Below are 24,291 nucleotides of genomic sequence, written 5' to 3'. Positions count from 1 at the left end.
ACTTTCTTACTTGTATTTAGGAGAGATTGAATATAAGAGAGACTGGAGATAGGGAGAATGATTTGGTGGTTATTATAATAATTCAGATAGGAGTGATGACAGACTGAACCAGGATAGAGTCTGTGTTTATGGAGAGAATGTTGTGTATGAATGGAGAGAATTTTGTGTGTGAATGAGAGATATCATTGAAGATTAATAAAACTTGGTAACTAATTGGATATGGGGGTTGAGGGAGAGTAGAGTCAAGGATAACTCTTTGCAAACTTGTTTGATTAGAAGGATGGTGATATTGTCAATAGTGATTTCCCAGATGACTGCACTCCTCTGCACTCTTCCATCATGGCTCAGGGAACTCATCTTGGGAGATCACCTCAACCCTAGAACTCATCCCTCATCACTTCCTCCTGCCCTAAGGCCTGGCTTAGCCCAGTGCCTGGTACATAGTAGGCCTTATATAATGCTTATTCCTTTTCCCTTTCCCTTTCCCCTCCTTCCCTCTGACTGAACATTGTAAAGCCAACAGTTTCTCCCAGAACCTTCATTTAAAGAAGGAGTCCTGACCAGTCACTTCTTCATTTCCCACTTGAGTGCACTCTTCTGGACTTCTCCATCATGTTCTTCTCAGTGGGATACCTTTGCTCCCACACCACCTGTTTTTCAGCTTTCTTTTGTATTTTGTCTTTTCCCATTAGAATGGAAGCTACTTGAGGGCAGGGACTTTTTTTTTTGTATCCCTTGGTACTTAGTACAGGTCTTGGCACATGTTGTTTTTCAGTTGTTTCAGTCATGTGTGACTCGTTTGGGGTTTTCTTGGCAAAGATACTGGAGTGATTCGCCATCTCCTCCAGTTCATTTTATGGATGAGGATACTGAGGCAAACAGAGTTAAGTGACTTGCCCAGAATCGTGCAGCTAGTAAATGTCAGAGGCCATATCTGAACCCAGTAAGATGAGTCTTCTTGACTCCGGGCCTGCTATTCTATCTACCGTGCCATCTAGCTGCCCTGTGCTTGGTGCATAGTAGGTACTTAATAAATGTTTATTGATTGAATGACTAAAATGAGGAAGTTTGGAGAAGGGATAGATTTTGGGGAAATCTAATGAATTTTATATTGGACATGCTGAGTTTGAGATGTTATTTATGTGGATATTTCAAGAAGGCTGTTGGTAATTTTGAACTAGATTTGGGCATTACCTGCATATAGATGATAATTGAACCCTAGGAATTGCTCTGAAGTCCTTGTTCAGAGAAAACTTTTCTTTTCTTTCCCTTCCTTAGAAAGCTAGGAGTCCTATTGCATTGCTGGACTTTTGAAAGCTTTCTAAGATGTTAATACCCAGCACTAATAAGACACAGTTCCATTTCTATTTAAATTTAAGCCAAATGGATCATTAATTTGTGTTGAGTTGGGCAAATTAAAACTAAACAGAAACAGGTAATATCTACCATTGTTTCACTACAAGGCTCTAATATATGTGCATGTGTATAAGACTTCAAAGAAGAGGAAGCAGCATGCAGTAGGAGGGAAGATAGAAGAATAGCTGAACAAAGGAAAAACAAATAAAGAGAACAGGTGAGAATTGATAGGAAAAGATAAAAAATTAGGAAATTAAAGAAGATAGAAGCGATGAAGGAGGAGGGAGTGAGTGTCAGGTAAAGATTACCTTTTGCAAATAATAAATTCATGCTTCAACTAAGCTTCATTCAGAGAGAAGCTTGGAAAAATAAGCTTAATTGTTTTTTTTAAAGTGCCTTTTAATTTCCTTTTCTTCGACATGTAACCTGGGTGCCCCTCAACCATAGACACATGAAAGCTAAATACAACTTTAAGCCATACTTTCAGCCAGCATCTATTAAAAAAACCAAATAACAAAACAATACCACAGTTAATGAGACTCCATCTGATACTTTTAATAAAATAATAGAATAAACCAGAGAACACCTTAACTCAAGACAAAGCCATTTAATTAAACAGAAACATAAGGCAAATAATAAGGAAAATCTCCCCATGTACATAGCATACTATTCCCATACCACTGGTGAAAGAATGAACACAGATAGCCTAGACACCATACAAAATCCTAGGGCTATATTCCTACTGGAACACTTCTAGATTTTCAAAGCTGCCTCCGACTTCTTCGCCATGAAACTGATGAAGTCATCTCCTGGATAGCTTTCGTTACTGTGCTGCACCATCTTCTGGTTCTTTGCTGAACTGCAGCTGCTGTTTGATTTTTTTTTTTTTCTTTCCAGAGGAGTGATAACTGTTTTGGAAAACAGCTCAGTCTCAGAGACATTTTAGCTCCATTGTGAGCCAGCCCCACAGCCTTATACAGCCAGCCCAGGGATATTCCCTCAGATCAAATTGTCTTTTGTACTTCTTTAAATCCTTTTATACTCTTTTCCCTCTCCTCCTCCCAACTAGGGAAAAGGCAGAACTGTGAATCTTTGATCTGCATTCCTACAGTAGCAAAGCACTCCTTCCTCTATTCAAGGAAACAAAATTTTTTATTAAATGTAACATGAGAAATCACAAAGTAACAAAATACTCTCTAAAATTTGCAAGAAGATTCAATTGGCATCGATAAGTGTAACTAATAAGTAACTAATATATGCAAAGCCCTGGGTTGGAGGTGGGTAGTGAGTGGAGATACAAAGTTGAACTCCAGTCAGTTTAGAATATAAGGTCTTTGAGAGCACAGACTTGTCTTGCTTTTAAAATTTGTATCCCAGAACTTAGCACATAGTGTTTAATAAATGCCATTTCATTTTTTCTTTCATTTATTCAGTCATGAATCATCAACTGACTATTGAAATCTCCTCTTGTATGGTGCCATAAGCACCACAAACTCATGTCCATAATGTAATTTGTTAATTCCCCCCAAAGCCTCTCTCTCCTTCAAACTTACCTTTTTCTGCGGAGGATATCACCATACTTCCACTCATCTAAAGTTGGTAATCTCAGAGACATCCATGAAGTTCATTTCTCTCAATTCCCGTAGCCAATCAATTGCCAAATCTTGCCAATTCTACCTTCATTATATTTTATATACCAACTCCTCACCCACATATCCTATCTCATGTCTACATAACCTCTTTATTGAAATATTGTCATTGGCCTCTTAGTTGGTTTCCTCCTACTTTCAGCTTCTTACTTCTTCAATTCATCATCTTTCTCACAGTTTCAACTTCCTAAAGTAAAAGTCTTACCATATTACTCCTCTCTTCAAAAGCCTTCAGTGACTCCCCATCACCTAAAGCATAGATGTCAAATATACAGCCCCCACAGGCTGCATGCAGCCCGTGATACTCTTGAGAGTGCCTGAACCATAGAAAAATGTAATTGAGAAATATTTAACAAAATAAATAAAAATACAACAAAACATATTAATATGTAATTTCTAAATCAATATGAAACCTGCAGGGATCTGTATGTACTGTTTAGTGGTCCCTGTATTTATTTGAGTTTGGCATCATTGACTTAGAGGTTAAAATGCAAACTCCTAGTTTGGAATTGAAAGCCCTCACTTTTCTGACTTCCACGTATCCTTCCAATCTTATTTAATTTTATTCTCTTTCATGAACTCTACTTTCAAACCAAAATCTATTATTAGTTCTTTATTGAAAAAAAATAGTCCATCTCCTGCTACAATACATTTATGTGCACAGGCTATCTCCCCCTCTCCAGATCCTAAAAGCACTCCCTTCTGTTTTCTGCATGTTTTCTATTAAGGTTAATCTGAGAATACTTCCTTGATCCCTTTGCCTGTGATTGCTCTCTGACTATCCAATTATCCTTTGTACTATCCTCTTTTGATTTCCTGTTGCATTCCTTCCAGTAGAACAATAAGCTTCTTGAGGACAGAGGCTATTCTGTTTTTGCCTTTGTATCTCTACTGATTAGCACAATGCCTTGGAAAGTGTAGGTGCTGCTTAATAAACCATTTGTTGACCATGTAGCTACTCAAGCAAGCCCTAGTAACCCACCATGAGACAACTGGAGAAGGACCACTGATCAGAGACCACATGACTAGAAGAGATGATAGGTTACAAAGGGCGAATGGGGAGCAAGCCCAGCAGCACAATATCATTGGAAGATACCAGTGACTGTGTGTTATCACGGGTGTGACTGGTCACTTGATGTGTATGCCCTGGGCCATGTATGTTCCCCATGTGTGTCCTTGCCTGCATGTTTCCTAGGTACATCAACTCTTCTCAATGATAGCGTGTATATTCTTGAGCCAGATTGTGAAGGAAATATTATATTGCTACTTTTCTTACTGTGATATTTCGATAAATGTCTATCATAGCACTTTGGTCTAATTGTGTCCTTTATCTGGATAGAAAAAGGAAACACATCAGTGAAGACTCATTAGGTAAGATTTTGAGGGACTCTCAGAGAAATTTAAGCCTGATAAAGATTTTCTTGGAGACCTACATCACTGCAAGGCTGTCAATGTCTTCTGATTTGTCATTCTGCTTCTGCCAGGCCTGCTCCCTAGCGGTATCATATATTATGCATACTTCAGTGGGCGTGCCGTTGTTCTAGGAATTGCTCCATTGGTTTTCCTGTCACTGTAGGTTTTGCTGCATGGGGCACATGGTTATGGAGTTTCTTGTGGAGTTTTCTGCTTCCAGGTTTTGGCTTTAGTTGGAGTTCTCAGTTTGTTTGATGCCTGTCCTCCATAAGAGGAGAAGTATCCTCTCTCCTATCTTTTTTGGCTTACGACTCAGAATCTTAAACTTTATCCTTTTTCATGAGGCAGGAATGTCACACTCCCTTTATCCCACTGGGGAAAGACCCTTACCTGCTTTGTCTTTGTAAGGAGAGAAATCTGTCAGTTCCAAGAGATTGTACTTCAGTTTCCTCATGAAGGGATTGGACTTAATGGCCATAAGATCCCTTCCAGCTCTAAATCTAAGATTCATTGTACATCCTGCCTCATATTCTGCTCCTGAACTAAGAGGGAAAATCATACTTCTGAAGTCTGTAATTTTAAACTCCTAATTGGCCTCTCTTTAACCAGTTTATATATTATCATTCCTGTTTCACAGATTAGGAACTGAGTTTCAGAGAGGTAAATTGCTTCTGGTCACAAAGCTAATGAATGTTAGAGGAGGGAAATGAACCTAAAGTTTTCCTGACTTAATTCCAATGCTCTTTCCACTCTAATGCACTACCTTTACTCATGTTTGAGGAAAGGATACAGAAAAAAATGAGAGACTGTGATTCTAAGGCTATAAACTAAAGAGGACACCTAACCCTTTAAGCTTTGGGTTGTGGTAAAAGGATTGATCAGCAATGAAGGTAATGAACCCCAACTTTGGTGGAATTCCTCTTATTTTTAATCACAACTCTTACTAGTAATTTTGATTTGTTGTGTCAGCAAAATGTTTGATTCAACTGTCTCATCTAAGTTTAAGTTCAACTTTACAAATACATATATTTATTTCAAACATCATAGCATACTAGCTAATGGCACTTTGCGTCAAACAACCCTATGAATTAGAACCGATATTCTTTTCAAAATATGAGACAGCTAATCCTAGTTCTGTTACTTATGTTGGAGAATATCTAGGTGGTTCTGATTTCGTAGTGCTTTGCTAAGATGGTTCCAGGAGAGCAGGGATAGGACAAGTGTTTCTAGGTCTCTAACATTCATAGTGCTAATGGACTGCCCTTGGATTTTTGGTGTGACCATATCTTTATATGTGTTCAAAACTACTATTCATGTGTTGATTCAGTTAATATCTAGCATGGAAATGTGATCTTTGAAAAGAAATGTCAATCTCAGCAATAAACTCCAACAAACATTTATTATTCATCTACTATGTGCAGAATAGTGTGTTAAATTCTGGAGGATATACAAAGATTAGATAAGACATAGTGCCAGTTCTTATGGAGTTTACAGTCTAGTAAAGAAATATGACATATACACAAACAGCTAAAGTATAAAAAATATGACATAAAGGACCCAGGTACACTTTGGGGCTTTTCCCAGTCTCTTGATTCATAGCCTATATTCCCAGAGAACCTGGGAAAATGTATACATTTTGTCCCTTAGTATATTGAGATCAACTCCTATCTTGCAAGCATGAAGTTCACAACTTTACAGAGAAACTTTTATTAAAAAGAAGAAAACAAGACAGAAATCCTAGAACGAGCAACCATTAGTTCCAGAGATGTATCCAAACTTCCTAACAGCTTGATCTATCCAAAAGGCAGAGGATACCTTTTTGGGGTACCTGGTGTGGGCATGGGCTCCCTCTTAGTGAAGGGGTATTCAAGCAAAGGCTGGATGACCATTTTTAGGGTAAGCAGTAGAGAAGGGATTCAGGTATGGATTGAATTAGATGGCTCCTAAGGCTCCTTCAAACTCTGATATCGTGTAATTCTCTAATCTCCAGAATCACTTAGAGTTCTGAGTTTGAAGACTCCTTTGAACAGTCCTGTACCAAATAGTACAGTCCTGCCTTGGTTCAGTTCTCCCTGTTTTCCTATTGCTCAAATGTTGAGCGTGGGAAACAGTGGAAGGAGCCTTTGTTCCATTACATTTTTCAATCTCTGTCTCGGTCTCTCTGACTTTATTTCTGTCTTTCAGGCTCTGTCTGTCTCTGTCTTTTTCTCTCTTTCCTTCTCTCTGTCTCTTCCTCTTTATCTCCCTTTCTCTTCTAATTCTCTCCTTGTCTCTTCCCCTCTCTCTGACAGGCTATATTTTCTCCAATTACTCAGAGCATAAATGGACTGGACGGGGCAAATATCCTAGCACTTGCTATAAATACATGAGAAGAGCATAAGAAAGATACCAATCAAGTTGAGGCCTAAGAGGATAAGGATCATTAGTGACTGAAAGGGAACAAAGAAGGTTTCCTAGAGGAAATGGTGAGTTAAAAGTAGGATGGCAATGTGCTTGGCTTTAAGTTCTTTATTGTTGGAGTGCTGCAGAATATTTTTGTTTGCATATTATGACTTTTTTTTTCTTTTTCAAAGTTCTTGGAAGTGTTCTTGAAATTAAAAAAAAATTTATATTCTTTCAAAAAATGTTTTCTGGGGGCAGCTAAGTGGCACAGTGGATAGAGCACCGGACCTGAAGTCAGGAGGATCTGAGTTCAAATCTGGCCTCGGAGCAAACACTTCACACTTACTAGCTGTGTGATCCTGGGCAAGTCACTTAACCCCAATTGCCTAAAAATTAAAAAAAAAGTTTTCTGGAACATAATAATTCTGACATTTCCTCTCTTTGTTCTGACTTCCAAATCTATTATATTCATCTTCATTGCTTACAAATCTTTTTTCAAGTTGAGTTATTATCTGAGCATTATCTGCCATTTCCTCCAGCACTGCATTAATCCTATTTTTGCTTGTACCTATTGTGTTTTTCTATGCTGTTTTCCCCATTGTTTCCTCCCTGGATTTAATTTGTTTCTTTAATTCTTTCTGGAATTTTGCAGGTGCATGCAGTTCTTAGCTCAATTTCTTTTTTGATAAAAAAAAAAACCTCTGCAGAAATTCATGTTTTAATCCTTTGAGTGTAATTATTATCCAATTGAAACTATAACTCAGGACTTCTTGCATTGTTTCTGATGCAATCAGAATTGTAAGAAGAGCAAGACAATAAGGGCTTTGTCCCAGGGTGCTGAAATATAGAGGGTAACATAGTACTTGGAGCCCTTCAGGCAGTACGTTTTAAGTATGGACATAGCACATAGTAGAAACAGGTGCCATGTTCCCTTCCATTCCATCACATTCCTGGGTGGTCCCACACTTCCCTGTTTCCTTTACCTTGCTTCTACAGTCTCCCCAGGAGCACCTTCATGCTGTTGCAAGATATCCTGTCTCCACTTGAATTTATCTAGTAAAACGGATTTGAGGGACTATTTAGTACCATTTGCCTCAAATGGAAAAATTGTGAGTTGTGTCTCTGGATATTGCTTCTGCTCATATTTGGTATGCATGTTTTCTGGTGCCTTGCCCATGTTTCTCTTAGTTTATAATTAAAAACAAATTGTATCAGAAGAATAAAAATTATGACTCATTAAAAGGGCAATGAAAAGTTGCATCATGAATATATGTATGCTGCACTGCATTGCCAACAAAGAATTGCAAATAAGATTTAGTGGAAAAGATGTTTTCAAAGAAATGTATGATCAGAAAATGAGATGGATACGTTGTATAGAAGAGTGAAAAGAAGGGATAACAGGAAAGGGATAGACTATATGATGTACTGGTACTCATGTAATGTTGAGAAACCTGGAGAAAGGTCCTCAGTATGTTGGATAAACTCCTGGTGGAAGGTTTGTGGAAGAACATGAACAAGAATCACATAGAATTACAAAGGGTGAATGGGTTGTGATCTACACGGGAGTTATAGAAACACACAGCCCACTGACTTGTCTCCCAAGTGAAGCCTAAACCACATTAAAATGTAATTGGGAAATATTTAACAAAATAAATAAAAATACAGTGTAGATGAGATTGCATTTTAAAGTAAATCAATATGTGACATTCAGGTATCCTTATGTTTGGTTTAGTGGTCCCTGTTTCTATTTGAGTGTGATACCACTCATGTCTACTATTGGAATAATGGTCCACATTGATGACATCGTAGATATGTTGAAACATCAGAGCTATTCTATGATTTGCTTTTTTTGGTGACTTTAAATTTTCTAATTTTTTTTTTTTAGCAATTTTTAAAGAGTCTCTTTCGTCATTTTGGATGTGGTTCATGAGAAGCTTGACTCCTTTCCAATCACAAATCTACAATCTTCACAGATATCTTACATAAGAAAGATCAGTCTCCAGAAGAATTTAGAAACTTAGGTACTCACCAGTTAGGGAATGGTTGAACAAGTTATGTATATGAATGTGATGGAATACTATTGTGATAATAGGGTTTATGAAGCAGATAGTTTCAGAGAAACCTGGGAAGACTTGAATGAGCTGATTCAAAAGGTTCAATTATACCTGAGAGGCCTTCTGCTTTCTTGGCTATTTGTGCTCTTCCAGATAATTTGAGGATTTCAGTATCTAATATTTATTTTGCCCCAGTCCCCTTCAACCTGGAGGTATATTCATTGTCACCCCTTATAAGCCTAGAGGTTCACAAGGCTCAAAGCATGAACACTGCAATTCACTAGTTAAAGGGAACAATAATGCCTTGGGATAGTTCCAGCAGAATGTAGCCAGAGGTTTCTTGTCTGCATTGGTGTTCTCTGGTTGCATAATGTTGCTTTCCCTAAACCTCAGACATCTGGTATTTCTCAGCAGATATTTCTGGTTGCTGTTCCTTATTATAGTTTCAGATCTGTGGTTTTTTCCACCATCCTGATTCATTAAGCTTGCAACTCATACCTCTTGAAGTTTTCCTTAACTCCCAGAACTTATTCCTTTTCCCAGGGAGTTAGCTTTCCAGCTCCAAAATCTCTGTCCATGTCCACAGCTTAAAAACACAGCTTTGGATGTCTGTTTTTAAAAAGTCTTCTCTTGTACCATGGTTCTTATAGCCCTAAACCTCACAATAAGAAGTTTTCAGCGGTCAGGAACACATTTCCTTGTACCTTTAAAGTAAGTCTCTCTCTTAATTTCATATTGACTCAGTAATTTTTCAGTCTGATGTTCTCATTCTTTCACTTGGATGGTACATCTCTTATTTTATATTAGTGATTCTCATAGGTTCAGAGCTTGGAAACACATTTTGGCATCTCTGTCACTGACTCTCAATCCACTGTGATTCTCCTTGGGGTAGCTGTGCAGGATTAATCAAATTACCAGTGATTACTTTCTGAAATATAGAGATAGAGGGAAGTCTTATACTACCCTAAGAGAGAAAGATTTTTAGTCTCTCACTTCTGAGTTGGGTTGACAAAAAGGCTCCTCCCACATTCCAAAAATAAGTATGTAGGACACTTTCCCCTCCAAAGTCCTGATACAACACTGGTAGCCTGGGCCTAGTGTTTTTAGCCCCTAAAATTAGCCCTGAGACTCGCGCACAGGTGAACATTCAAATGGTAAAACATTGTAACGATTAGCATTTAACATTTAAATGTCCAGCATTTAAAGTATGTTTAGATATGATTTATTCTATAAAACAAAGTATTCTGCTGATCTTTTTGGTTGGGACCTGAGAGATTTTCTAGTCTAATTACTCAATACAAGAATCCCTGGCATAGCACCCATGACAGATGGTCAACCAACCTCTGCTTCCTTTCAGTGACTAGAGAGCTCACTACTTCATAAGGTAGCTTGGCCTATGTTTCTGGACATCTCTAATTAGTAGGACATTCTTCTTTTTTTATTTAAAGTTTTATTGATATCTTTTGTTTTTGTTTTTATTTTTAGTTTTTACACCACAATCATTTTCCAGTACAGCCCTCCCTTCACATATACACACAATGAAATGTTCCCTTGTAACAAAGAAAATGTTAAAAAAAAAACACTGACATAGTGACCACTCTGTCAGGGTTTGCAACATCTGACATTCATAGTCTCCTCACACTCTACCAAGAGGAGGAAGGCATGTTACATCATCTATTCTCTGGAACCAATAATAACTGAATTTAATCTGAGTCCAGCCACCTATTAGTGTTGTTTTCATTTACATTATTGTAGTCATTGGGTAAATTGTTTTCCTAGTTCCAATTTCTTTTCTCTAAATCACTTCATACAAGTCTCATGTTTTTCTGAATTCTTCTTTCTTGTGACACAATAATATTTCACTATACTCCCACATCCCGCACATGTTATATTAGCACAGTTTCTACAAGTATTCCCAAAGTGGTGGTTATCCACATTGTTTATAGTTTTTCTTTTTTGCTAGTAACAAAGCATAAATATTTAGATGGGACCATTTTATCAATGACCTCCTTGAGAATACATGTCCAAAAGTGATATTGCTGGGTCAAAAAGATATGAACAGTTTAGTAACTTTCTTGCATAATTCCAAATTGTTTTCCAGACCTGTTGGACCAATTCATAACTCCACCAACAACTAGGTAGTGTGCCTATCTTCCCACTGCCCCTCCAACATTGACTATTTTTCTTTCTTTTTAATCAACTGCCAATTTGATGGGTGACAGGTGAAACATCAGAATTGTTTTAATTTTCATTTCCCTTATTAGGTTTTTGGAGCAATTTTATATGATTATTGATGGTTTGCAATTCTTTTGAAAGTTCTTGGTTCATATAATTTGATCACTTATCTATTAGGGACTGACTTTTAGTCAAAGGATATTTATAGTGAACCTAAATCTGCCTTTATGTAACTTTCTGCCACTGATCCTATTTCTTTGGAGCAACAAAGAACAAAATATGCTTCATCTTCTATGTCCACATTGCTCTAAATATTTGAAGATAGCATCATATCTCCCCTTAGATTTCTCTTCTCCAGGCTAAACCATTTGGTTCAACTGTTCCTTATATTTTATAATTTTTAGACCCCGCATTATTTTTGGTCACTGTTTTCTGGATACCCACTAGTCAGTCAATATTTCTTTTAAAGTATAGTGGCCAGAATTGGACACAAATACTTTAGATGTGTCCTGACCAGGGAGGAATATTGCTAGGTTATCTCATACTATGGTCTGAATGCATTATTTTTGTTAATGCTATTCGACAGTAATTTCCTTCTCTTCCCTTTGAGTCTTTTTCTTTCTGGCTTCCTTCCTGGATGATTCCTTCTAACCTATTTCAAGACCATTAATACTTTCTAATAAGCTATAGCAAAGAGAATTGAAAAAGAAGTCCTTTTACCTTCTTTAGCAGGGAGATCAGCTTGTATTAGATATAATTGCTGATCACCTTAGTCAGAAAAGCTTGATATTCCTTTGTCTACTGTGTGTATACATGTTGTCCCTCCCAATAGAATGTATGCTTCTTGAAGGCAGGGATTGTTTTTTTCTTCTTTCTTTGCATCACCAGTGCTTAGCACAGTATGTCACATAGTAAGCACCTAATAAATGTTTGTTTATTGACTGACTGTCATATAGCTGGATCTTATCACAGGCTTCCTTTAATTAAATTTGTTTGTATAAATGTCTTATCTCCTCTGCTGTTGTGAGTGTTCAATGAGGGTATGGAAAGTGTGTTCTTCTTTGTACCTCTCTTGACCCCCTGGGCACCTGGGACAGCACCTTGCTTGTAGTATGCTTTCAACAAATATTTATTGAATGAATGAATGAAAAAAATACTTTACAGGTCATTGCAACAGTTGTCTTGGTGTCCATATTTCCTGGGCTCTTGGTACGCTAATAGTACTTTGGGCTCCTAATTTGGTTGCCAGATTGTCTGTTTTCTGTGTTCATTTGCCTAAGTTCCAAGGAGGACTACTTATAAGCTAGCCTGACTCCTCTTCTCTGTTTAGCTGCCAGTATCTTTTAGGAGGGTAGCTAACACTTAGCAAAATAAGGTGTCAACTACTCTGGCTTACAGCAGATGCACATCACTACTGCCCTTTTATTTATTTATTTAATTATTTATTATTTGTGTATGACTCATTTCCCCAGCAAGACTGAGAACTCTTTCAGGAAAGGAACAGTGTCCTATGCTTGGTGTACCTCACAGTACCTTGCACATCGCCAGGCTCATAGAAGGTATTAAAGAAAGATTGAGTTGAACTGAATGGGAAAGAAAAAGTCCAGGATAAACATGTCTAAACTCATTGTTCACCCTGAGATAGAATAGATTTATTAGCAAGAGGTAATCAGGAAACATATATTTTTACAAAAATGGAAATTTTGCTTTTTTCCAAACAAGCTGTAAGTTGAAATATTTTAGGACTTGAAATAGAATTCTCATACCACTAGGTATTGCTTACAGCAAAAGTCTTCTGTTTGTTTTAGTGGAACATGCCTGCCACTTTGAAATTAAACTGTGTTTTATATACTGTACAATGTAAAAAATACATGGTAGTATTCACAGAATAAGCACTACATTACTATATTCCTGCTAGAAGATATTTAGACAGGATTACAGTATATGCAATAAAAACACTTGGTAATTGTTTCTCTAATTCTACATTATGATACTGATTATCACAAGGTATACAGTTTTATAGCATCTCAACATAAGCCTGTAATGATTGTTATGTAGCTGAAATATTAAAAGTTACATTTTTGTGTGTGTGTGTGTGTTCCCTACTATAAATGAACTCTGGGCAGCAATCTACAAAAGTCATGGATTGTTTAAGTTACACCAATGGTAATTTTCCTCACAAAGGTATAGAAACCTCATTCAGTTTATTTAAACTGTGATTCATGCTATCATATATTAATAGAACAATGAGTGATATGGCATCAGATGAGATAGCGGTCTTCTTAAAGTATGATGAATTCTAGCTTATACTACTCTGTTCCATCAAGATTATTTAGTGATGAGATTCTTTATAACAGTTTTTTTTTTGCAGAAGTTTGCTTTTGAAATTACATCACTGCCAGCAGGAATATATTTATTAAAATGACTTGACTTCAAAAGGCGTGTATATATGTATACATGTATTTTCCCCTTTATAACAACTATGTAAAATATGCTGGTAAGCGCCTGAATTGCTAACCCATCAGAACCACAGGGATCTGGGCTGGGGAAAAAGGAAGCAATTATTGGTGCGTAGGGCTTCTTATACATTGGTTCATTTTTCCTCTTTTGAGGAGGAAGCATAAGAATAAAAGAACAGAATAATACAGGCGTTCAAAAGAAATAGGCACTGCAGGAAACAGTGTTGGGTTGTGGAATCTTAAACAATGCAGAAATTTGTATTCCAGTCCTACTATAATAATCTAAGAACAATAATGATTTTATTTCATTTGAGAAGCACATACTGAGAAGAAAATCTAGGGTATCCAAGAGAAACAAAACAAGTATGTACATTATCATATAGAATGTATACACTTTAGCTGCAGTTCCCTGGTCTGCTCTTCAGGTTGGTAATTTGGGTTCTATTCGTAGAGAGGATTCATAGAGACTTTCTTCATCCATTACAAAAGATTGGTCCAGTAAATATTGTGTTACCTGAAAAAATGAAATGGCAATCCTCTAACTGGGTGGTTAGGTTTGCAGGCCAGCCCACAAAAGCCTATTAAAATCCACAATATAGCAGAAATACTACATATTTTCTGTGAAAAAAACAACTCAGTAGGAGACAATATAGTTACAATACCAGTAATCAAAATAGGAAAACAGTAAAATGGATAAGACACAGGATTTGAAAAAACTGTCTTCAGATCCTACGATTTAGAGTTTAAATGCTGTTGCTTAAAGAAAAGTAAGTTTAATTACAGGAGGATTAGGATGTAAAGGGACATTTGGGTGGTACTTCTGAAATCTGTATATTTTAAATGGATTAGGAAGTTTAAGATGTTAGTTCCTCCATGACATTTTTCTTTAAAGAAAAGTTTCTAAGTAATCTGAAAGGCTGCTTTTTCTTGAGGTAAATTTCTTTGTGACATAATGGGATTAGCTCTGGAGACTGAGGAATGGAGTTCTTGATCCATAAACCATTCCAAGAACTCCTCAATCATCTTATCTCATAGGCCTCAGATTTCCTTCCTTCCTTCCTTCCTTCCTTCCTTCCTTCCTTCCTTCCTTCCTTCCTTCCTTCCTTCTTCCTTCCTTCCTTCCTTCCTTTTTTCCTTCCTTCCTTCCTTCCTTCCTTCCTTCCTTCCTTCCTTCCTTCCTTCCTTCCTTCCTTCCTTCCTTCCTTCCTTCCTTCCTTCCTTCCTTCCTTCCTTCCTTCCTTCCTTCCTTCCCTCCCCTACTTTCTTTAATTGTAAAATGGGGATAATAATAGTACCTACCTTCCAGGGTTGTTGTGAGGATCAAATAAGATAATAATTGCAAAATGCTTAGCACCTTGTCTGCCACATAGTAAACTCTACATAAATGTTAGCTATTATTGTTATTAAATGCTTGTTGACTGTTTGCTAATGGAACCCTTTCCTTTCAGTGATTCTCTGCTAAACATGAAGAGGTGGGGCCTAGCCAAATTGACTCTTGGGCAAATGGAGCTTGTCTGCCAGGTGAGCAGTAATGATTTGATAAATAAAATCCTATATAAACTCTCCTTTAGTCCTTAGAGCAGAAGCCTCCCCACATGACTGTTATCTTAATATCTTCCCACAGTCTTAGAGAGTGCATTGGCAAGAGTGGCACTTGTGTCAAGAAAGTCCCAGAGGGGTCTTGTTTGAATGCTTGGGTGCTCTTTCCCCCCACCATATTGTCTCTCCCATGGCATCAGGAGTTCCAGATGACCAACATTTGCATGCAGAGATATTTAAAAAACAGAGAGGATTTGGAATACAACTAGTTCTATTTTTCAATGGAAATGAGGAAAAACACAGTTCTACCATTTAAGGTTAAAGAGCCCACCTCCAATTCCAGCTTGTAAGCACATCTGTATTTAGCAATTATGTGATGTGTGCGTGTGTGTGCGTGTGTGTGTGTGTGTGTGTGTGTGTGTGTGTGTGTGCGCATGTGTGCTTAGAACACAAGTTGTATAAAACTTTAAGAAGGGCAGAGGAGACCTTTCTCTGACTATAAATCAGATCCCTGGCTTTAGAGAGGGATAGAAATGTTCAAAGATGGAGACATCTTACTTGGACTTCACTAAGGAGCCAGCCCTAAGGAATCAAAACCTTCCTAGAAGAACTCACAGTTCTATCCATTAGATATTCAGAAACTTGTTTCTTTTAGGCACTTTTATTAAGAATTCTGACTAGTCCAGCAATAATCTTCAATCACCATCTCTTCTACTAGCAGATGTGGTGAATGGTTGATGGTGATAGGATGGGAAAAAGCGTGGGAGGTACTCAAATGCCAATATAACAAGCCCTAGATGAATAAGCCAGTGCCTGATGATAAATTTTAGGAACTAATAGTAATTTGAAGCTGGTAATCTGGTGTGTTGCAAAATGTCCTGGATTCTAGTTCTGGTTCTGCCATTAACTGTATGGCTCACACACAACTTTTCTTTTTAACCAAAAAAAATTATCTTGCCCTCACCTGAAAATGAGGGCTTTTTGATTCAATGATCCTTAAGGTCTCTTATAGCTCTAAAATGTTATGATCCTATGAAAGGTTTAGTCAGTTCTGTTAGATATGTGAGCTGTTGCTCACAGAGCCTAGGGACATGGGAAATTTTGAAGTACCAGTCCCTGTGATGGTTGGAAAATGGGCAAAGGAAAGATAGGAAGGAATAAAAAATGGGACCCACCAAATCTTGTGGTAATCTTTTGAAAACAAAAAAGTTTCTTTTAATTCAAATACAATGATAAATTGGTCTATAAATAGGTCTTATTCATTGTCTTTTAAAAATATTGGTTTTATATTTGCCTCTTTTCAGTCTTCAGGGACTTTTACTATCCATGAGTTTTTAGAAACATTAGCTAATGATTGCAAAAATTTTTACCAATTTCTAATGTAAGTGTGGCAGTCACCCAGACTTCTTGACTGAATCAATTAATCACATCACACAACATCTCCAAAAGTAATCACCTTAACCAGATGACAATCACTCTCTTGAATAAATAAATCAATCAATTAATCAAAGGTGTTAGATTAACTTAAAGAAGTCCATTGTATGAAATGGAATAATGCTGAGAAAATTTGATCATTACCCTGTGAATTTTTTATAAAATAGCAAGCCAATTCAGATGCATTTAAGCATCTGTCAGGCTAGAGCAAAGAGCAGTCTGGTCAATACTCTGAGAGGGAATCACTTGACTAGAAGATGACTTTATTAATTTCATAGGGTTGGAAGATTTGGACCTGTCATCATCATCCTGGGAGTGTCCCAGAAATAGCGGTGATTGGTGGCAGTGGGCCAAGGACAAACTTTCAGGAGCCAAGGACAAACCAGATATGCTGAAGAAAGGCAGCTTTAAAACTCTGCCAGGGGCCCAGAAGACAGCTACAGCATGGCTAAGGGGAACTTCATGAGGATCCCACTAATTGAAGAAATGAACTTCCAGTTGTAGGTAAGCCCTTTGCCACATGTGTCATGCCCACTTCACCCTGGAACTCTATGTCCTGGTTGCTAAGTGTGGCACATTTTGGGAGATGTTTGTTATTACTGTTATTATTATGGCACCTTAGTAAATATTTCTTTCTAAAGGGCTAATTAAGTCTACTGACTAATTTATATTGACTAATAATCCTTTAGAGGAAACACTTTGGCAAGCTCACCCTTCTAATGAACCCCTGGAAGTAGGGATTTGGAATAATCACCACAGGGCATGTGCTACATTTTAGGCATGCTGAGATGCCATCAAGCCATGACAACTTAAATTCATCCAATTATTTAAAAAAATCAAAAAGTCTATGCAATTAAAGTATTCATACAAGAGTTCTTAAGAGAAGCAAAATCTAGCAGAAATGCAGGTGAACCTTTTATGGGTAGTGAGAAGATAACCCTTTCCATTATTGGGTAAGCCAGATCAGAATTATGGTGATTCTCCACCGAATAACCATTGAAATCTTAAACACTCCAGGAATTAGAGAGCTATATAACCATATTAGAGGCAGTTAGTGATTTCAATGATCAGATCTGAGTGTTGACTTTATTAGCTTTTCTTCTTTCTTCTTCTTCTTCTTCTTCTTCTTCTTCTTTCTTCTTCTTTTTTAAATTAAATCCATTATTGGCTGTGAGTAGAGGACAATGTGTTTGAAGTTTCACAGATATGTTGAAATTCTCTAAGCAAGAGCTTAGGTTCAACTCACATTGTTGTATATGAATATCTACTAATGTAATATAGGTTCTTAGTGTTTAGCATACTGCATTATATGTAACCCAATTATGATTTGTTTATTTTTAATTTGATTTGATTATTTAAGCTAATAAATGTTCATGATTTATTTTAAAATGCAAAAATGAACTTAATGAATTAATTTGTTAATTATTCTTCCCTAGTGGACACATTAGTAATAAAATAGACAATACTCTAATTGCATAGGCACCATCCCAGAGCAAAAAATATAATTGGAGTTCACCCATTAACACAAATTTATATGAAAACCCAGATAAATAGGGAAGCCAAAGGAAAAAATAGATATGGTATATCTTGAATAACTGTGAGCCTTGGAATGATCTGTTGATTGAACTTTTGAACTGAAGCTGAATTGGAAAACACTTTTTGTTTCAACCCTTACTGTTCAAAACCTTTCCAAGATGAATTAATGCACTTTCTACTTATGTAAGGAGAGTGTATGGAAGATAATTTAATCTAAGGTAATTTAGCAACTTGCAGGGCTTCTGGGTCAAGACTGTGCTTAAATGCCACCTCTCACAAAAGGCCTTTCCTCATTGCCCCAGTTATGAATCTCCACCTACTCCTCCCCTGGCCCAATATTATTTTGTAGTTAATTTGTGTGTTTTGTATATTTACTTATCTCTATAAATTGCATCCGTGCACTACAACGTAAACTTGAGGCTAGGACCCATTTTCTTTTCATATTTGCATTTCCAGTGTTGTAGCATGACACCTGGCTTAATACATGCTTTTGGAAGTGAATTAAATTGACTTGGGATATCATTTTGTTGGAAAGGCTGAATTAGCACTGACTGTAGAAATTGTACTTTTGAGTAAAACCTATTAAACTTTTTCCTTGTCACCTGTTCATTTCTCATAAAAGTAGAACACAGAAAAAATCAAATTAAAAAAACCATTTTAGAATGTTCCTATGGGTTGGTTTCCTGTCAGGTAAGGTTTTCATTTTTTTGAAGGCCTAATGTTATTTGAGTTTGGGCCAGGATTTATTTTTATAGCTTATTTTCATTGATGTTACAGTTTACTGTTGTGTATGGCAACTGACCCCTGAAGTTATTGACTAAGGTGTAACTTTAAAGATAAATATATATTAAAAAAATATGAAATATGTATATGTATACATACATACATACATACATACATACATACACCTAACCTGTGATTTTATCAGTATAAGAACACCAATCCAAGTGAGATTTTCGCTTGTAACTTCCAGTCTTAGTTGTCTGAGACACTGAAAGATTAATTACTTGCTCATGATCACATAGTACTTGTTAGGGGGAAAGAGTTGAATTCAAATTCTTTTGAATCCAAGGCTGTCCTTCTAGTCACCATGTCATGTTAGCAACTTCTCCCTTCCCTTCCCCTCAACTGGAAATCATTAAAACATACCTTTGCTTGATGTTCTATTTTGTAAGCTGTTTGTTGAAATTGACGAATCTCTCTGATAATATGGGATATCTGTATAACAATAAAAAGAATTTTTGAAAAAGACCTTTTGCTGTATATTGCAAAAAAAAATTAAAATAGAATTCAACAGCTAAGTTGGATGTCAGCCTATATAACACCAAAGTATTTGAAATTCATTTCACTTCTTTGAAGATTATATCAGGTAATGGTGTTCTTTGGACTTGTAGCTTGCTTCTGAGGTAAATGCATCACTTGTTAAAGCTATATAAGTATGATAATGCTCTGTATAGAGGCAAAAACTTCATTTTAATGAACTTGATAGGACATTATATTGGTTATATTCAGTATTCCTGAAATGGAATTCTATGGCTACAGTGTATTTTGGAGATACTAGGTGTCAGCTATTCATCTGAAAATTGATTTGTATAAAGTATATGTTCATAGCACATTGATAGTGTATTATATTCCCAAAAAACACTTGGGAATGTGATGACTTCCCTTGTTGTTAGAAGTATTTCTCCCTCAGTCCAAATTGCTTTGAATTTGCTTCGTGTTTTGCACATACTTAGCTAGTCATATATTGTTTTCTCTAAATATAATGTAAGCTCTTTGAGGGTAGAGACTTTCATTTTATCTTTGTCTTATGCTAAGCCCCATAGTGCCTTGCACACAGTAGGCTATTGAATAAATGTTTGTTGAATTGAATAGAATATTTTCATAGGTTTTAAAGATGGTAGTTACAGAATAATAAACACTACTTTGTCCTTCTGACTTATTAAATTCATAAAATTAAAACTGATTATTCCCAAAGGTGATGAAATAGCTTTTGTCATATTGAAAAAATTGTATGGAGATCAATTTTGAATAGCTGATGACTCTTAGTTTGCTTGTGAAGTTTTCTTTCTGCAACTGGGACATACTTGTAGAGGACCCATGGTTTTTTGCTGAGCTATAGTGATTGACCATAGATTCAGAAGGCTTTGCCCATCTTTTTCCTGACTCTGTGATCAATCATCTGCAGCTCAACTCTTCTTCTCCCTCCACTGGTGATCAGTTGGGAATTGTTCATCTCAGTAAGCTGCATGTCATTCTGCAAAAGGCCAGGAGGTATATTCCACTTCTAGAATCAACATCTGCCCCACTCCCCCAGCTTTCAGCTCTTTACTTCCCTTAGAAATAACATTAGAAACTCACCATTCTCATTTTGGAGAAGTTTACCAGGCCATCCTCTGTATAATTGGGTGTTCCTTCTTCTATGAATGCCAAATCAGTGAGGTACATTCCAAGATATGGAACACAAGGTGGGTCACAACTTCAAAACAAATGGTATAAAAAGTTTTTCATTAACACACACAGGCACACGAACACACCCTCCCGGGGCTATGTCTGCCTTGCATGCACTTTTGTGTTCTCTCTTTTAAAATAATGTCATTAGGTTTACTCCTGTGTTTTTTTTTTTTTTAGGAATCAGAATTTATATAAACTCTGGTGTATACAGTCATGCTTCAAATTTAGGGTTTGGCCCTTATTTGCCTGATAAATAACCTGAGGCAAATCTCTTTCTTCATAGAGGCCTCAGTTTTCCTATCAGTAAAACAGGAATAAACTTCCTTGTATAATCGGCTTTTGTGTTGATGAGTTAGTTAGATGATGTTAGTAAGGCCCTTAGGATTTGGCAATTTCAATTTTCTCCGGCTTTTCAATCAAAGTAATAACATCACCATGACCTATAAGACATTCTAGAAATTGCTTTTCTTTAATCTCAAATTGTTTCCTACTGTACCCAGACCTGTTTTTACTGGCCTAGTAAGCAAACACTTCTCTGTTTCCTCTTTGCCTCTTGCTTCTTACTCATTAACCGTCTCACTTTTTCTACTCAAATTTCCCTTCCCTTCATCAAAACTCCACCAAAAACTCACTTTTTAGAAAACCAAATCCTTCCAGACCAGCCTCACCTGACTAACCATGTTCCATTCCCAAAATGCCTTTGGAATCTTCCATTCCTATTTATTTACATATGACTAAGTGTATTCTGTCATGTGCATGATTTTGTTACTTGTATTGATAGAAATAGATATTTTTATTTTTTTGTCTATTCCATTACTGGTGGTAGGGGTGGTGTCTTTTGTCGCTTTTTAAGCATTTCCCCACACCCTCAGAGCTCAGTACTCTTTACCTGGGTTGTATATAGTGTATTTTTTCTTTTTGCTGCCTTTGAACTCTTCATAGAATTCATACTAGGAACTGCTTGCTCCTTGGGATCTCCTTGTTATCAGATGGTCAAAAAGCTAATAGATTAGGACTTAGGTGGGTGCATTTGCCAAGCTACTAAAATGTGGAAGCATGTCACATGATGTTTCTGTCTTTTAAATTGACCCCTTCTTTTGTAAAATAGGGATTACTATTGTTTCCATATTAAGAGGAAGTGTTGGGAGGATTACCAAATACTTTTGAGATTTTTTGATGGCCTGGTACATTGTAGGCTATTAACAAATGCTCTATCTATCTACCAATGTATCTTCTATTTATCATCTCTATCTATCTATCAATCATCTATGTTTCATCTATTTATCATCTATATCTATCAACCAATCATCCATGTATCATCTGTTTATCTATCATCCATATCTATCTGTCTATCCTGGGTGAATATAACGTTATTATGATGATGATGTAAACTTTGTTTATTTTTAGACTTCCAGTATATCATTAAATGTTCGTTCAATAGAACTCCTGCAAGCACCCTGCATCCTTCTTGTCAACTTAGTGTACAAACCAAGGCTTAGCATAATGGCAGCCAAAGCACAACATGACACAGACAGTTGGAGAGAAAATAATAATTAGGATGTACAATAAGATCCCCAGGGGATAGTAAAGAGGCAAACACACAGGCTAATGGAAAGAAGGAGGCACTTTTCCAGTTTTAAAAAGTGATTTGAATCCTATTCATTCAGCACAGTGTGGAGCACTTGTGGAAAGAAACTGAAAAGAAGCAAAGTACAATGGAAACATCACACATACAATTACATATAATACAGTCTAGACTCGTTACCAGCTTACCCCTGCTAACTTTACCCTTTCATTAAAAGCATTTTCCTGTCAATTGCATAGCTTGCCAACAGCCACTTGAAACTAGATTTCCTGGCTCATCATGAGAGAGGCAGGCAGGAGTGGAGGTAGTAATTGAGTGGAAAGCTCACTGGATGAGGAGCCAAGAAACTTGGCTTCCTGTCCTACTTCTATCTGTATGACCTTGGGCAAGTTCTTTCATGTCTCTAGGACTCAGTTCCTTCTTCTGGGAAGGAGAATTATAGGATTTCCAAGTGGAAAAGACTTTGGAAGTAATCTAGTCTGACTCCCCCTATCTTCCAGATAAGGAAACCGAGGCCCAAAGAAATTAAGTGATTTTCCCAAAGTCACACAGGTGTGTAAGTAGTAGGGTTTTAACCCAGATCCTCTTATTCCATATCAGTGCTCTTTTCACCATACTGTGCATTCAAATGCAAGGGCAGACGAGATGATTTCTAAGGTCTCTCTTCACTCTAAAATTCTATAATCATTGTATATAAATCACAACAAAAGCCTCCAAGTGCTATGTAAATGTGAGATGCTCTCACTTACTTCATTAGCACTCTACCTCTGCTTGTGGCTCCAAAACAGAAGTAAGCAAAACACACAAATGCTTGGAGAAGAATTTTGTCCCAGTAATACTTAGAGGGAGGTTTTGAAGAGTCACAGCAATGGTGTCTTGAAGATCTTATATTACCACCCCTTACTTCCCATTTCTCAGTCATAATAAATCCTGAAATTACAGTAGAGTATTTCTTTTCTTTGCTGCGCAGAACTCTCAGACAGAAAAAAGATCAGAAGGTAAAACGAGTCCAGACTGAATATGAATGATTAGGAGTTGTAGAATCTCTCTGAAGGTCATATGGGGTTCCCTATTCACTTAAGTGTTTGAAAATCATGAAGCAGGATCAAGGGCATGATGTGGTCATGTATATCAGAAGCAAGATAACAGCTGGATTTATGTTTGGGAGAGCTGGTTTGTTCTATTATGGGGACAGTATCCAGATGTGGTAATAGGATGGATCTAGAAATCCGCCAGGTGTCTTACATCATCAAACTATTTTGAGCTCCACTTGTATGCCAAACTGTCTGCTGGAGACTGTGAGGTATTACAAAACAATGAAGAACAGTCTTCAGGAGGTTACATTATAACTAGTGAAACAGGAGAAGAACATATACAAGGATACACGTGATTATAAATAACAAATAAAATAGATACATAATCAATTAAAAATGCTGAAACACATATATGACTGCTGAGGGGTTGCTGGAGTGCTTGGGAGTAACTGGAGTAGACAAATCACCAACAAACTGGTGCCTTGAAGGTGTGCCAGGAAGGATATAAATCAATATTGAAGTAAATAAAAGTTATGATATATTCTGGAAAGGATTTGGTCACTGGGGAGAATGACCATGGAAGGCCTCTTCTGTCAGGCAAAGGATGGATCTCTCAGAAATTATAAATAAAAAAAAAATCTATATTGGCCCTAAAACCGACTCTTAGAACATATGCTATGAAAGGACATGAGAATTCAAAAGAAGTAAATCTGTCTGGGGTATTAGACATTCTGGGATAGGTACAAATGAGAAATTTTGGAAAAAAATTATCACTGAATTTTAGGTTGCAATCTGGTTCTGAGAATTTATTCTTCTCATTCTAAAACTTTCATGCTTAACTATTCCATTAAAGGCAGCATTTTTTTTTTATTTCACTCATAAAGTAGTGCTTATCCACTGCAGGTAGAAAGAGTCATAATAGAAGTTTAGGCAGCACAGTGTAGGTAGAACACTCCATGAAGAGTCAGGAAGCCTGGATTCTTCAGGAGTCTTCAACCATGGACTATTATGCAAGTCACTTAATCTGTCTGTGCTCTATATCCTCTTCTCCCTTCCCCTCCCCTCCTTTAAGACAGGGATATCTGCCCAGGCCTACCTTGTATTGATGCATGCAAAGGATAAAATATGTATTAAAATACAAATTCTTGAGGAGAAAAGTGCTGTTAGTATAATGTTCTATTGTTATTATTTTCTTTTAGTTAGATCCATACCACAAGGCTA

General features: G+C 36.8%; 1 protein-coding gene and 1 long non-coding RNA gene across 11 annotated transcripts in view; one reads left to right on the top strand and one right to left on the bottom strand.

The window, feature by feature from the left end:
* Nucleotides 1–24,291, top strand: part of LOC110193675 (uncharacterized) — a 95,408-nt gene that overhangs the window by 40,651 nt on the left and 30,466 nt on the right. For 7 of the 10 annotated variants that reach the window (XR_013485290.1, XR_013485292.1, XR_013485287.1 and 4 more), the window contains 2 exons: nucleotides 14,937–15,009; nucleotides 16,740–16,965. This is a non-coding gene — a long non-coding RNA (uncharacterized LOC110193675). Of the gene's footprint in view, nucleotides 1–6,709; nucleotides 6,884–14,936; nucleotides 15,010–16,739; nucleotides 16,966–24,291 lie in introns of all 10 variants that reach the window. The other 3 variants (XR_013485288.1, XR_013485293.1, XR_013485289.1) reach the window with 1 other exon arrangement.
* RASGRF1 (Ras protein specific guanine nucleotide releasing factor 1) overlaps nucleotides 13,910–24,291 on the bottom strand; it is a 206,792-nt gene continuing 196,410 nt past the window's right edge. Inside the window, exons 25-27 of the mRNA XM_020965608.2 lie at nucleotides 20,359–20,476; nucleotides 19,147–19,215; nucleotides 13,910–14,002 (exon numbers count right to left, since the gene is read on the bottom strand). Coding sequence (XP_020821267.1) covers nucleotides 13,910–14,002; nucleotides 19,147–19,215; nucleotides 20,359–20,476 — 280 coding nt within the window. The remainder of the gene's footprint in view (nucleotides 14,003–19,146; nucleotides 19,216–20,358; nucleotides 20,477–24,291) is intronic.

This window comes from Phascolarctos cinereus, unplaced genomic scaffold (assembly GCF_003287225.1).
Source record: "Phascolarctos cinereus isolate Bilbo 61053 unplaced genomic scaffold, phaCin_HiC Scaffold_3;HRSCAF=262, whole genome shotgun sequence".
Taxonomy (NCBI): Eukaryota; Metazoa; Chordata; class Mammalia; order Diprotodontia; family Phascolarctidae; genus Phascolarctos; species Phascolarctos cinereus.
The sequence above is the reverse complement of the archived record's forward strand: the minus strand, read 5'-3'. Positions and strand labels throughout refer to the sequence as shown.